The 16,202-nt window shown below is 35.5% G+C and overlaps 1 protein-coding gene across 6 annotated transcripts in view; it reads right to left on the bottom strand.

Moving 5' to 3' along the window:
* PIEZO2 (piezo type mechanosensitive ion channel component 2) overlaps window positions 1-16,202 on the bottom strand; it is a 551,033-nt gene that overhangs the window by 323,014 nt on the left and 211,817 nt on the right. For all 6 annotated transcript variants that reach the window (XM_056823644.1, XM_056823640.1, XM_007487722.3 and 3 more), the window contains exon 3: window positions 13,871-13,996. In XM_056823644.1, coding sequence (XP_056679622.1) covers window positions 13,871-13,996 — 126 coding nt within the window. The remainder of the gene's footprint in view (window positions 1-13,870; window positions 13,997-16,202) is intronic.

Here is a 16,202-nt window from a genome sequence, read left to right as displayed (position 1 = left end):
GCTAATCTCCATGCTCATTGCTTACTCCTGTATGTTGATTTAAAGTTACTTAACTGTTTCATGTCCTTGTGAAAATTAAGTAGCTGAGCTTGATCTGTGTAGCTCCATTGTTATAAATATTGCATGGGAGTCTGCCTTCTTCTTACCCATCCCCTTGGCTCAGTCCTGTCCCCCAAGGTCAACCTTCTATCTTTCCTTTCCTGTGAGGGCTGCAGGCGAGCCCCCCCCAAAGTCATTTTAGCCAATCTAATAGGTGTGAGATGCTGCCTCAGAATTATTTTAGCTTGCATTTATCTAATTTAGATGGTTTAGAGAACTTTTTCATATGAATAAAGATAGTTTTAATTTCTTCATCTGACAATTACCTGTTCATATCCTTTGACCACTTGTCACTTGGGGAATGCTTATATTCTTATAAATTTGTTTCATTCACTATGTACTTGTGAAAAGAGGTTTTTGTCAAAGAACAAGCATTTATTGAATATTTACTATGTTGTAGGAACTATACTAAGGAATACAAAGAAAGACAAAAACATGGTCCCTACCCTCAAGGAGCTTACATTCTAATCACATTGGAGAACAAGTTGCAAGCAACTAAATAAATAGAAGACAGATACAGACTAAATGGGAAGATAATCTCAGAGAGAAAATTAACTAGAGATACAAATATAAAGAGAGGAAGAGTTTCTGACAACAAAGGGTTTGAATCTGGAGAAATGATGTATACACGCTAGCCTAGAGACAGATCTGAAAAACTGAGATCTACCTAAAGGATTGAACTGGCCATAGCAAATGGGCTGTGAATTTGAAACAAATTGATGAAGAGAGACAAGAAGAAGCATAGCTTAGACAGGCTTTTCCAGAATCTAGAATCATCAAGACCTTCAGGAAGAAGAAAACTCTTGTAAAATATGTATTTAATGGAAGCAATCTTTAATAGGGAAGTGCTTTCCCTAAGGCAGAGGTTGCATGTTTAGAGATAAGACTGGTAAACAGGATCTTAAAAGGGCTGATGATCCTGACAGTTTTGCTCTACAAAATCTACTTTGACAAAAATCTAAGTCAACGATGTTTTGGATGAGTTGATTATAGAATTATGGCTGAAACAGTAAATAGGGGGAACTAAGGAATGTTAGGATATGACTCATTTAATGTTTGTGACTTAAGTTGTTCATTTTAGTAACTAATGTTCCTGGGGCTTTTTCCAGCAGTGCTAAACTTACAATGCTAATCCTTAAAACAACATTTATCACTCTTTAGATTGGAAAACTATTTTATTGCTTTCATTTAGTAAGAAATGCATGGCAGTTGTAAGCTGGGACATATATCTAATGATGATTTACATATTAGATATGACATAAAATACCTCACTAATAACATGAGTGATGGGAAAAGGAGGGAGATCAATTGCATAGGAGAAGCTGATGATAATAGGTGCCAGAGAATTACACTGGTTGTCATGAAATAGCATAAAACTATATTAAAGCCACAAGACCATTTGGCAAATATTCTTTAGAAGGTTTCTGATGGCATATGAAGAAGAATTTACAAAGGATGAATTTGAGTCCTACTTAGCTAGAGAAGTAGACATGTTAATGATTCATATCATAGATCCTTCAAAGTATTAACCTCAGAGAATCACAGAATTTCAGAGACAGAAGACACATTTTAGTAACATCTAGACCTGCCATGCCCAAAGAGAATCTCTACTATAACGTAGACCACAAGTGGTCAATTGGCCTCTGTGAAAAGGCTCCTATCACAGCGGAACCCATATCTCCAAAAGTTGCCCATTCCTCAATTTTGGTCAGTTTGATCATTATTAAAAGGCATTTGGTCAGTTTGGTCATTATTAAAAGGCATCAAATCTAACTTTGCCTCTTTATAATTTCTGCCAGTTGTTCTTGATCTTTCCTTCTGGGACCAAACAGAACACATTTAAGACCCCTTCCACATAATGACCCTTTGAATACTTGAAGACATCAATCTCTCCTCCAGTTAACCAACTCCATTGCTTTCAAATGATTCTCCTATGGCAACAAAAGGTTCTTCACCATAAGGGTTGCTTTCCTACTGCTTATTGACCTTTTTAATGCCTTATTGCAAAATTGCCCCACAAGAAGGAAATATAATATTCAAGATGTGATCAGATAAGGGCAGACTATAGAGAGACTATAGCTTACATGGTCTTGTAAACTATGCTTCTCTTAATGTAGTACTTCTTGTTTTTGGGTACAAAATTACACAACGGACTCATGCAGTTTGCATTCCATTAAAATCCCTATATTTTCTTTATACATATTCACCACAATCTTTCTATAACCTTATATAACATGAAATCTTCGAGAGAAAAATAGTTGTTGTGGCATTGTAGAGTAGAAATAGCTCTGTCTCTAGAGTTATTGGACGAGAGTTCAAATTTAACTTTTACTATTATTTACTTCTATGACATCAGACACATCACTGAATTTCCTTGGGTCTCATTTTCTATTAGATGTCTTTGAAGTCCCTTCTAACTTCTGTTCCACTGCATGTACTTCAAATTATATGAATATTGGAACAAAACATTAGTTTCAACTTAATGTCAATCACTTTCAAATAAATGTATCTGTTAAATAATAGCCATTTAACTATATGTTGTTGGGTTCTTTACAAAAAAAAAAAAACAAAAAAACATTCCATTTAAAAACTTGGGATGATGTATAACATCATTAAAGGCAGGTTTTTTTTTAATGTAAAACTTTTATGAAAGCAAGATATTTAAAGTGGTAGCAGGCAGTGATGTAATATAAGGCCAGACAAAATAATATGTCTTTCCCTAAAACTGGAAGTTAAATAATACCTTTACAACTAAAATTGTAGTTTTCTCTAAAGGGTCTCTAAAATAAAATTTGCAATTGTTACAATAACATGATTCCATGTACCTTCTGAAATTTCCTCCTTGAGGAAATAAGGAGAAAATTAAAGACTGTCTCTAATATGAGCTTAAGGAGAGTTTTAGTCACTTAGTCATAAATTGTCTGACTTCTAAAGATCTTTGCAATGATTAAAATGGTATCAAAGCAAATTCTTTCTTAATTCAAAACATACTTAATTTTTGCTTATGGGGAAACACAAGTGAAACTACTATTATCCAAGACCTGGAAAATATACCAGTATTTTATGTGAAACTGCATAATCAGTTCTGTACAATTAATATTTTCAGCAATGCCACAATTACATCCAACCACAAATGCTGCTTTCTTGTGCACTTAAAACATCCTTCCATTATACTATGCACTGGAGAACACACAACCAATGCTTTATTCTATCCCTTGTTAGGACATCCATAATTTCTATATAGGAGTCTACTTCCATACCACATGGTCTGGTCTCAAGGCTTTTATTGTAAATAATTTACATGAGAATTGCTGCATCATGAAACTGAGGTTATAGAAAATGGTATTTAAGCAAATAAAATTGATCCAAAAGCATTTTAAGCTTCCTGTCCTCCTATTTATTTTACATTCAGTGTTGAGTGGAGGAAAGCAAAGAGGAATGGCTCAATGATTCTTCCTTTGAAGGTTTTTAATTCCATTACCTACATTTTCTTAAGAGTATTTTTTTTCAAACTTCTGGTCTATCATTTCTTCTTCCAGATATGAGCCCCAAAGCCATCAGCCAGGAAGAGTGGGAAATATTCAAAGAAATACCTTACTAACCAATGGCCTTGCTTCTTAGTGCCCATTGCCCTAATGCTGGCTCTTTATAGCCAACCTGGATTCAGTCACTCTTAGGTGAAGATATCTTAATATGATTTCTTCTTTTTTTTTTCTTCTAATGCAAATTTACCTGTTTTGGAGCCTCTTCTCTTGGAGCTTTGCTGGGTAGTAGGCTAATTTGAACAGCTAATAATGCTGATGCTAACAATGATAATGGTTAAATGTGTTATTATCTTGGAGGGATTTTTATTTTAATGGGGGACTTTAGGAGATGTGAAATCTTAACCCAAGTGAAGAAATATCTAATATGTAACTTGATATTACTGCAGGCCAATTAAAGAAAAAAATGATAATTGGGAAATATCTTAATAAAATGCACTCCTGAATTATGCTAGTGTAGGTAAATGCTGATCCTGACTATATTTCTCTACCTCTGGCTATGCTTGGACTTTACTTTGAATATCACTCTACACTTATTTTTCATCAAGAAGGAAAATCTGTTCCTATACACACAAAAGCTCTAGAAGCACTAACAATATCCTTATAATCAATAATTCTCGTGTTAAACACAGTTTCATGGCTATTATTTCCTTGTCAAGCCAGAGATTAACAAATGCATTCTCTGCCATTATTAGCTCTGAACTCTTTTATTCAAGCATTTGATGCAGCTGCTGTTTTTCAGTCTTTTTCACTTGTGTTTGACTCTTTTTGATCCTATTTTGGGTTTTCCTTGCAAAAATTCCAGCAGTTTGCCATTTCTTTCTCCAGATCGTTTTATAGATTAAGAGACTGAGGCAAACAGGATTGTGAATTACCTAAGGATGAGTAGCTAAATTTCTGAGGCCAGAATTAAACTCAGGAAAATGAGTCCTACTGACTGACGACTCAGAATTCTGTTCACTATGACACCTAAGTGCTTGTATTTGCAATAACTTCCTTTATTTATAAAATTGAGTAACCAGGTCAGATCATTTCTAAGCAGGAATCTCTCACTGTTAACATTAGGTGAGTGCATAAGCAAAATAAAAATGTCTTTCATTGGTTCTATTAAATATTTAAATGGATGTTTTGTGTGAGTATAGAACTTTATGGAAATCATTAAATCTAGCTTCCATTATTTTTTCACAGTTTCCAATATTATTTGAGGCTGGGTGTCCATAGTTCATACTTGGGACAAAGCCTTCATTAGAAGTTCAAGATCTTTGGGTTGTTAATCCCTTGAACAACTACAAGTATACTAAAGATTGTAAAACGGTAATTATTATTATTATTTAAAACCATACTCATCAAAGAGGAAAACAGAAAACTGGTTTCAGTCTTCCTTGTTACTGTTATTTTTCTGACTCCTTTAAGAGATACTCTTTCTTTCATGGTGTTGTTTCCCCAAACTGAAAACTAGATTACTTCACCTTAAGGTTCTGGTCTTTTCTCAGTAAACAGGACCAATCAGGTAGTAGAGTACTCCTCAGGGAATAATACTTACATAGTGTTCTTTCATCTGCTTGCAGGCAATTGTGAAGAACAGGATTCATTCTTCCATGTGTAGAATGGCAACCCAGATTTTTTTGTGTTACAAGTCCAGTAGAAACAGTTATTCATGGCTTCTTTAGGGACACAAAGGATAAAGCTCCACCTTACAGCCAGGGAGATATTTAATGAGGAGCTCAGCAAGGAAAAGGAGCTTTAGTCTGCTTGCTAATGTTACATTCCTCTTGTGCATATGGCCAAGCAAATTAATTTGCCTTCCTTACCTACCAATAATAAAAACAAGATAGGCTCAGGGACTTGATATGTGACTTCATTATTACAAGGAACTCCCTGATGAGGAGCCTCCTTCTACTAATTCAGACCAGCACTGTGCCTACAACTTAAAATCTCAGTCACTAAGTAAAATGAACTGGCACGCTTCACAGGGCTAGCCTATGATGTGCTCTGTAAACACTAAAAGACTACAGGCATGCTAGATACAATTATTATTGGTTGTAGGGTTAGTTCTTATTATTCCTGGTTAACTCTCAATCTACTATGCTACAATTCCTTGGTATTTTTGTATAATAAAAAACAATTGAAATTATGACACTTCCTTATTTATAAAACAGGACCCTCACAACAAAACTGTGAAGTAAGTTGTTTAAATAGTGTCACTCTTGTTTTATAGATGAGGAAATTGAGGTTCAAGGAGGTTAAGGTCACTCAGCTAGTCAATAACTGAGCTGGAAGAACAGCATGAAAATGCAAATACTTCTGTGAAGCAGTGTCTTGTACCTATAATGATCCTTTCTGCCAAAGGTAATTCCAGTAGACCTCATAAAGCTGTGGAATGGTCAGGAAGAGAATACTAATCTGTTTGTGTATATCTAACATATGAGAAAATAGCTGTTCTAAGTAGTATATAGTCTGGGAGAAAACCAATTAGAATGTGAAGAATACAATTTAGAAAATCAAGAAGACCTTATAAGTAATTATAAGGACTAATAATTAAACAACAGGAAGCTATTGTCTAATTTGTCACTGGAAACTATAGAGCCTAAAACATTTGCAATGGTACCAGTTGGTACATAGCTGTGAATCTTGAAATTTCTCAGACTTGTGAATGTTAAAAAATTCCCCCTTGGGGAATTCTCCATTGAAACAATTCCCTACTGGGACCATTCCCCATTTGGAAAATGAGAACTCTACTTAGATCAGAAATGGGAAGACCTCTACTCCACCCGTACTTAAGACTGCTTTAGGGGAGAAAACTGCTTGCTGAACAATGAAAAATACTTACACCCATACTCAAGCCATGCCTATTTTTAGAATTAATACAAAGGGGTGCTAAGTACCTATAAAGGTCAGGCAACTTGTGAATTTACAAGGAACAAAGAACTGGGAAACTTACTCAGAGCTTTCCTGGTGTGAATTACTCAAAAATCCACACCTTCTTAGGTGTGGACTAAGAATGGTCTGTCCTTTGAAAAACATCTACTGTGATTGGTAGATGTAAGAATTTAGGGGAGGTGACAAAGGAAAATTTCCCTTTATAAGGAAAGGAAAAGCTGAAAAACAGGATCTCTGGATCTCTCAAGAGATAGTCTCTTGAGAGACAGCCTCTAAGGAGGTTGTTGAGAGAAGGACAATCTCTAAGGAGGTCTCTCAAGGGAGGCTGACTCTGGCTGGAACTCCCTCTGGGGAGACTCTGTCCCCCTGAATCCTCACTTGAACAGATCTTGTGGTGAGTGATTAAGGACTGACTGATGTTTTCTTTTAGGGTTTAGGCTTGGGTTGGCCAGGGCTGCCTGGGCCAGCCTATTCTTTTCTCATTTATTTCCTTTCTCTCTCTCTCTCTCTCTCTCTCTCTCTCTCTCTCTCTCTCTCTCTCTCTCTCTCTCTCTCTTTCTTTGATTCCTCATTGTATTATTAATTAAATTCTCTATAAAACCCAGTTAACTTGCATATATTTCACAATTGGGAATATTTCCCTGGCGACCACCTTATATTTGATTTGATACAAGACACTGTAGTGAAACATTTTCTGTGGTCACAATTTACTCACCCACTCTTATATCTACTACAATTTATATCTTCCACTATTTTACTCACTACAGTTTACAACCTCAAATATTTTAACTCACAACAGTTTATGACCTCAACCACTTTAACTCTTACAGTTTATGGCATCCACTCTTTTAAATGCCACATAGCTCTAGACTAGATTAGTGCTAATACTCTTCATTAAAATGCCAAGAGTTGAAGAGGGAGTTTTTGGTCACCTTCTGGTCCAGTATGTTTTCCTGGACAACATTTCTCCCTTTCTAAAATAAAAGAAAGAGTGGGAACAGCAGCTGAATGAAAACAGGAATAAGGGCACCATGCTTAGACCTGGAGATGAAACAAGGGTTGGTGGGGGAAGAGGATGTCACTGGCCCTGAAACTGATTCAGAAATTCTCATGCCAAATATTTTTCTATTTTATTGGGAAAAACTATTTTAATAAAAGAGATATTGGGAGAAGAGATGGGATCAGTTAGCATTAACGGCCTTTTTTATAGGTTAGATTTGTAAAATTTTTGTGAATAAATATCTTAAATTGAGGGGAAGTGGCATAAGCAAACTTCTAGATCCTGAAATCTCTCTACCTTTCCCATACATATATCATGAGGTCAAACAACTTGCTTCTATAGTATTTGTAATGACATAATTGAAATCTGGGTTACATTTATTTGAATAGCAAATTTTTGATGGAATACAAATATTTAAGTAGGCACCACAACATATGTTGGAAGGGAATTTACAGAGCTTTTCCCTGCTGCATCTATTTCCTCACTTACCTATATGAACACCATTTCAGAAAGGAAAAAAAAGGTGGTGGGGAAGGACTTGGGAGGGTATTAAGTTTCAATCTTGCACAATAACTCCTTTAACAAACCAGCAAGTCTAGTCAAAAGCTAAATGGGGCGGGTTTTAACTTTTTTTTATTTTACTACTGCCAGGTAATATTCACAGGGCTCAAGGGATTGATGGGACTTTCAATGACTCAATATTTCTAAATGCTACTGTTGTCTCCCAAACACATCAGAAACTTGAGGGATGCTGGGAGCTGTTTCTGTAATGAGGCTAAAGGTATATGAGTTTTAAAAGCGGGAGAGTAGCAGTTAGGAAAAACAAAATTAAATCCTATATAAACCAATACTTGGTGGTCTTAGGTTGGAATAGAATCTATGATTGCAAAACCTGACCTGTCTGGTTTATTTCATTTTGATTTACCCATGTCTTGGATAGGGCAAAAAGGGTTCAGAATGCATAGCATTGCCTGTCTAGACAGTTTTTGTTTTTCAGTTTAAGATTTGCTACTTTACTTCTGCAAATGCCAAAAAAAGTCTAACCTTCAGGACTTAGAGGATTAAAGAGCTGAGTTTGGGTTTACTACCACGACAGTATAATCTCAACTCCAAATGCTCAAGAAACAATAATATTAGTAAGGTGCCGTCAGCAACTCCGTAATTCCAATAGTCAAGATTTCCATTACCCACCCCAACACAATTTTCAAGGGTTTATATAACATGATAAAAAAAAATGCTGTAGGCTGAAAACCTGGTCTGTGTCAATCTTGGATTAAATGAGTTTGCAAAGTCTGGTTTGCCCTTCTCTTTTATCCTGATTCAAATATGTATTAGTTTTAAATGCTACACACAACACGGAAAAAAATAAAAAATCTTAACACCAGTGAGCCAGACCTACTGCCCATGTCACTGATTTTCTCAGAATTAATTTATGCATTTTGGATACTTACATATAATGGACTAAAAGTGATAAATTCAATTATTTTTATAACTTCCTACCAAAAAAATCCATCAAAAATATAAACTACTGACATAACCCCTTTTTTCACATCACTCTTTTTTAGAAAAAATATCACTTAATTTGGAGCCTTTCCTCTGCCAGTTGTTAGCTGTGTTGTCTAAATCATTCATCCTTCCTGTCACTCAATGTCATCATTTGTAAAATGGAGATAATGAAATTGTTATGACAATCATATGAAATTATAAAGTACTTTGAAAACTAAAAAAACCCTCAAAAGTGTGAATTATTGAATATTGTCATAACTTCCTCCTCCACAATAATTTTTCTCTGATTAAATATGTAGAGGCAACTCGTCTCTTTTAGGGCTATGCCAGCAGAAGGGAAAGTCTTTATAGGTATGGTTCCTGTGGCAGCTCATATGTCTATTATTCCTGGGATAACCTAACTAAATTTTGGATAGATTCACTATTAGGTTGGCCCCAAGGTGATGTTCATTTGCTAAACTGTGTATTTCTGGAGACAATATTTATATTGACAAAATCAAGGATGCTTGAGTATTTAGAGAGTGTAATCCTGATATGGGGGTACAGGCTTTCCCTAGACACCCCAACACCCCAGATTGTGGGCCAAGTCAGAGAATACCTAACTCAATTTTCCTTGTATTTCTGCAGTGTTAAGGGAAGGTGACTAATTAAGAGGAAGATCTCTGGCCTCTCCCTTCATTCTTGATGAGCACAGAAAAGGCACCTCCCAGCTAGCTCCTGATAAGCATCTATTATTGTATATGCCAAACATCTGATTTTCCTCTAAACTGAACAGTTCACCTCCTTTTGAGTTCTCCCACAACAACCTCATAGTTCACTCCTAAACTAAAATCATCAATATCTTCTTTTAAACATTCCCTATGGGAACCCCACTAAATTTGGTCCTTTGGGGAGGAGGATGAGTGGACATTTCAGTTCAGAAAACCCACAAAGTCAGGGAAGTTCAACTGATTCCATCCCTCTCATGTTACTTTTCCACCGACTTTCACAAATAAATAATCCTGGGAGGACTAAACTCTACAGGGTGGTAATGAGCACCTCTAACTCCATGGAGAAGAGGTTGAAGCATTAAGAAAGTTTCGAAAAAGGTACTCAGAAGGAGCAGCTTGGCTTCTTTTATATTGCTATTCAAGTAACAGCTGTTACAACACCTGGAATAACTGCCTAGCCCCTACAGGGCAACATTTACATTTCAAAGAGCCTTTTATCTGCTAAGACTTTTGTCTAAATCCACCTTCAGGTCATAGATGATTTTGACCTTAGAGAATTAGCTAGATTTTCAGCAGGCCAAGGGAATAGTATATATCCTGTGGTGGTGGTGGTGGGGGGGTGATTAGGGAGTGGGATGGGCAAAGGGAAACTGAAAGTTCCATGAGAATGAAAAAGGTTTGTAAGTAGTTAGGCAGGTGACAGCTCTGGGCAATGGAATAGTTTTGGGTCTCTTTCGCTTTTAATTTTTTGGTTGCCAATACTAAGTTGTTCTTAACCTATTTAGATGAAAATTCTTTTATTTTATGTAAATAAATCAAGATGCTAAGAATTTTCTTTTATTTTTTTTAATATGATAGTACTACAATTACTTCTAAATCCATTAGACTGGTTCCTGCCAAGTTTATATCTTATATTCCTTGTCATTAAGTAATGCCCCATGATTGCATGTTTGAAACTACTTCATCAAAACACTGTTGGTAGAGCTGTAAACTGATCCAACTGTTTTGGAGAACAATTTGGAATTACACTCAGTTACAAAACCATACATACCCTTAGACATTCAATACTAATGCTGGATCTGTTTTCCAAAAAGATCAGGGAAAAAGGAAAAGAGCGTATATGTTCCAAAATCTTTACAGTAGTTCTCTTTGTGGTAACAAAGAACTGGAAATTGAGAGGATGTCAGTTAGTAGGGGAATGGCTAACCAAATTGATTATGATGGAATATCACTGCACCATAAGAAATGATAACCAGGCTAAATAAACAAAATAATTTGGAAAGAACTATAGGGAATAATGAACAGTGAAATGATAAGAACCAAGAGAACATCATATACAGCTACAGAATTAATATTGGTAGAATAAATTGTGAATGCTACCTCCAAAGAATGAATTGAAAAGTGGACAAGTGAAAGGCATAATTTGGATGAACATATCTGTCTCCCAGATGATACTTTCTTTGACGTGTGGAGGGTATGGAGGAACTAGGACATTTGTGAATAAGTTCTATTAATCAATAACTAAATTTTTAAAAAGTTCTACTTCATCATTTCTTAAACTACTAAACTGTTTGCCACTTTTCCTATTGACATTCAAATGTATTTTAATTGACAAAAAGGTTGCAATAGGGCATTGGTCCTAAGATGGGAATAAATGTATTTTTTACATTTAAGGTCTAGCTCAAGATGTATATATTTCATGCCCTCAAAGACTGGGACATTATTTTGCATTTTTTAAATTTTGGTATCCTCAGTGCTTAACAGAGTGTCTGGAAAATAGTAGGAGATTAATAAATGCTAGCCTTTGAACTGTTGAATTAACTTTTCTCAATATTTTTTCTTCTCTAGATTTTCATGACTTTTCTCTCTTGTCTAGTCTCCTACTTTCTTGACTTCTTCTAAATCTCTTTTGCTGGTTCTTTATCCTCGTCATCCACACCTCTACTATGTGAAGGTGTTCTCTCAAGGCCTGTACACCATCCTCATATCTTTTCCCTCAATATTTTATGTTATGGACTCCTTTGGTAGTCTGTTTTTAATTACACAAAATGAAAAGAATAGTCATACAAAGGAAACCAATTATATTTTAAATATAAATCTTTTTTTTTTCCTAAGTTAGGGGACCCTTGAAATGCATCTGTGGACCTGGGTTAAAACCCTTCCTTTATCCTATTTTGCTTAGTGATTTTATCAACCCCCATGCTTCATTTTCATCTTAGCTTCTTAGCTGTGTGGGAAAGTCACTTAACCCCCACTGCCTAACCTTTACCACTCTTCTGTCTGGGAACCAAAACAGTGTTGATTCTAAGATGGTAGTAAGAGTTTATAAAAAAAGAAACAAAATCTGGATTGGAGATAAAAATATGACTTTAAGTAAAAGCAGTTTCCTATATATCATAACCAGTAGATTTTTTAAACCCTACTATAAAATTTATTTACCCTAAAGTTTATTTATATTTTGATGAAATGGAACAAGAATAAGTCTGAGATGCTTCAAAATATTTGGTATTAATATCAGTTCACAAGTAACCAAAAATGTTGTCAAGTAAAATCCAGTCTAATCAAATAAAAAATATCTGACACTTCATAATTTTTTTATTTTTATATATTTAAAATAGAGCAAAGTTGAGAGGTATTACTCCCCACCCACCCACCCATAGTCAATCAGTAATGGCAATTGTATATAAACTTTCCAGTTTTTCCTTTTTGTTTCATTAACATTTGTTTGGTTGTATTCATTAATATAAGGACAAGTAATTTGGATATGCTTTTGCTAGTATCATCCTAGCTCAGGTCTTAATCACCACAAACTTGCACTTTTGCTATAGCTTCCTGTTCTCTGCCTCTTCTCTCTTCCTGCTCTGAGCCATCCAATATGTTATGATTTTCATGGCCCTAAAACACAACTTTCTAGTCTGTAATGATCTTGTCCTTGCCAGAGATTTTCTCCTAGATCCTTCATTTAAAGAGTGAGCACATGGAAGTCTTCTCACCATTTCCTACCCAATGTAGAGCATCATCATGCTTCTGTACAGTGACAGGTATCAGGAATTGCCTCTCTCTCCCTTGCTTTTCAGATCATCTTTCCCTTTAGATTGTAAACTCTTTGAGGGCAGGACTTTCTTTTGCCTTTCTTTCAGCACTTAGCATAGTACCTTTTGTATGGTGGGTAATTAATAAATGCTGATTTGGCTGACCGAGTCCTCCAAAACATTATTATTTCATAGGATTACAGACTTTGAGCTGGAAGCAACATCTCTAAGTCCAAAATGGTTGTTTGAAAAATAAGGAAAACTGGGGCAAAGAGAGATGAGGTAGTAAACATATTTAGTGTGACTTAGAAGGGTCTAGCAGGCAGCTAGGTGGTACAGTGGATAGAACATTGCACCTAAATTTCGGAAGATTCATATTCCTGGTTTCAAATCTGACACTTACTGTGTGACTCTTGACAAGTCATTTAACCCTAATTGTTACAGTTACTCATCTGTAAAATCAGCTAGAAAAGCATATTGCAAACCATTCTAGTAACTGCCTAGAAAATCTCAAATGAAGCCACAAAGAACTGGACACAACTGAAAAATTACTTAACAACAACAATTGAGTGTCTAGGGAGGCAGTTAGTCATTGGATAGAGTAGTGATCCTGCCTGAAATTAGGAAGACCTGACTTCTGATTCTGCCAAGATTCTGACCTCTGATTCTGCCAAGTTGCATGACTCTGGGCAAGTCTCAACTTCCATTTACTAATTTAAGGCACTAGAGAAGGAAAAGGCAAACCACTTCAGTAACACTTCCAAGAAAACCAAATTTTACATATTTGTGTGATATGGTCTGAGTATCACGAAGAGTTGGATACAATTAAACAACTTAACAACAAGTGTCTAAGAGGAGAATGGAAGCCATCATGTCCTGACTACATATACCACTATTTTTATTTATTACTTTGTACATATGATCATATTGAAAAAAATTAAATTCAATACTATCTATTATGAACAAGAAGGTATAAGAGAATCTATTTACTTAGCATCTTGTTGATGAAGAGCCATTGATTTATTCCGGAGTATAACACATAGAGCATTAATAGCAATATGACAACCACATACATGTGATTAACAAAACCATCATACTCACAGTTGTAATTGGGTGAGATCCGACGTTGAGCCTCCAGGCTAGCTAATGTAATATGAAAGATGATATGTAGTAACAGGAATGATAGACTAGTGAAACACAGAGACTTTAACAAGCGTCCAGTATGCCCTAGAAAACAAGAAACATGCAAAATATAAGAACATTTAGAATACAATGAAGCCAATTGTATTTATTTTCGTATCTAAATGTTTTTTTTTTCTGTTACATTACCTGCCTCCAAAGTATTACTATGAGGAAAATACTTTATAAAATTGAATGGGCTATTCAACTATCCTAAATAAAAAAATCTCCATTTAGTAATATAATTGATTATACTAATTTATACAATTATATATAATATAAATATATAAAAATATACTAAATTATACAATTAGCAAAGTAACCAACAATAATAACAGATTTACTCATGTGCTTTAGTAAGTAATGTCTTGGTAAAAGTTTCCAATAAGGAGGAATGCTTATAATGATTTATTTAGAAAGAGCTATATTCATTGAAGACTTCTGAATGTATAAGAAATAATGTTTTCATGCTTCATTTCTGTGGAAAGGAAAACTGAAGCAAGTTTTGGACTTTCTGCCACTAAGGTAGAAGAAACAGCAGATGGAATGTTAGAGAGAAGATATTGACAAGAATGACAGTTGGTCTGGGAGAGTGACAGTTGGTCTGGGGCTCTCTTTCCTGGTTCTGGGAGTGGAAGGAGTGCTCTCTCCCTGTCTTGGGATAGAAGTGCCTCTATTCCTGATTTTCCCAACTGTGTGCTCTACCTGGATTCCTGTGATCTTGTCATTAAACAAAAGGATTTAAAGGGAGCATTTTGAACTGTAAGGCTGGTCTTTAGGGGTGTCAGCCTGAAGAGACAGGCCAAACCAGCTTTGAAGGTCAGAACCTTTTCTTCCTCTCGCTGTCTACTAAGACTTTGAACTTAAGAAAATTAGCACAGATTAGCTTAGACAGGGATAAAAGAAACCCTTCACCAGCCTGTTAAGCCTGGCCTCAGCTCAAAAGCTGAGAGAAACCTAGACCCAATCTACGGCAATCTGGATTCCCTCTTCCCTGATACCTCCCCAATCCAAACTTGTCATTAAATTCATATTTATTTATATAACCCACAGTCAGATTAGAGGACTATCATTTCAGGTGGACATAGAGGGAACAGAACCCAAGGACAGTCATTCAACCATAAACGATCCTTATCAGACCCCTGATGGGCCACTTTGGTCTGAGGGGAAGGTTTGTCCCTCAGGAGGGTCCGTGCTTACCTGCTCTGGGGTGTCTTCAACATCAGTCAATAGAGAAGACATCCCTTCAGGCTATCTTAGTTGGCCCATTTCTTGGGAACTCCATTTTTTACAGACATCCTCTTGGTAGGGGGTATCTCTCTCCTTTTACTTCACCAGCAGCTATATTCCCTCTATCCCTTCAACCCCTCCATTCCCTGTTACAAAACCTTCCTTATCTCCTGTACTTATTATTCAATCCCCTACATTCCCTTTAACCATTACAGTTTCAATATAAGTTTAATATTTTTTTACATGGTTTCAGAAGTTTATTTACAAATGAACAAAATTTGAGTAATAAACTAGGTAAGTAAGAATACTCAGGGAGATAAATTCAGCCTCATAAGTGCTACCAAGATATGGTGGGATACAGCTCATAACTAGCATATAACTTAGGGGGCCAGGTGTTATTTTATTTATTTGCTTTGCTGATAATAGTTGATCATCATATAATATTTCTGTGACTGTATAGATTGCTCTCCTGGTTCTGCTCACTTCATTTTGCATCAATTCATATAAAAGTTTGATATTTTTAATAACTCTAAATTGAAATAACTGTACTCATATTGGTATTTTCTCATTTTTGTCTATCACCAGCACTTAAGACAATGTTTGGCACATAGTAGACATTTAATCAATGCTTGTTGGTTGTTGTCACACACACACACACAAAGGCTTGGGGAAAAATGTTTTAAGGGAAGTGTTATTACTTGTGACTTTTAACCTTATATTATATTTCACTTGTATTCATTTTTCTAACCAGGCCTCAAATGTTTGAATAAAAGTTGTATTCCTCTCAGCTATATGTGATAATATTTAATAGAACAAAATATGATTAATGCACATCAGTTTTTTTTACATAGTTTAGATGAGTGTTATTCAAACAAATGCTAATTTTAAGTCACCTAAAGAGCTCTATTTTCGTTAATGAAAAATTTAGGCAATTTGGACACTATGCATTGTCTTTTTTTATTTCTTGCCTTTCACATGGGTACCCCCAAACATTTTTAGACATCTTGTATGTGTATTTTAATTG

Source organism: Monodelphis domestica, chromosome 3, assembly GCF_027887165.1.
Source record: "Monodelphis domestica isolate mMonDom1 chromosome 3, mMonDom1.pri, whole genome shotgun sequence".
Taxonomy (NCBI): domain Eukaryota; kingdom Metazoa; phylum Chordata; class Mammalia; order Didelphimorphia; family Didelphidae; genus Monodelphis; species Monodelphis domestica.
The sequence above is the reverse complement of the archived record's forward strand: the minus strand, read 5'-3'. Positions and strand labels throughout refer to the sequence as shown.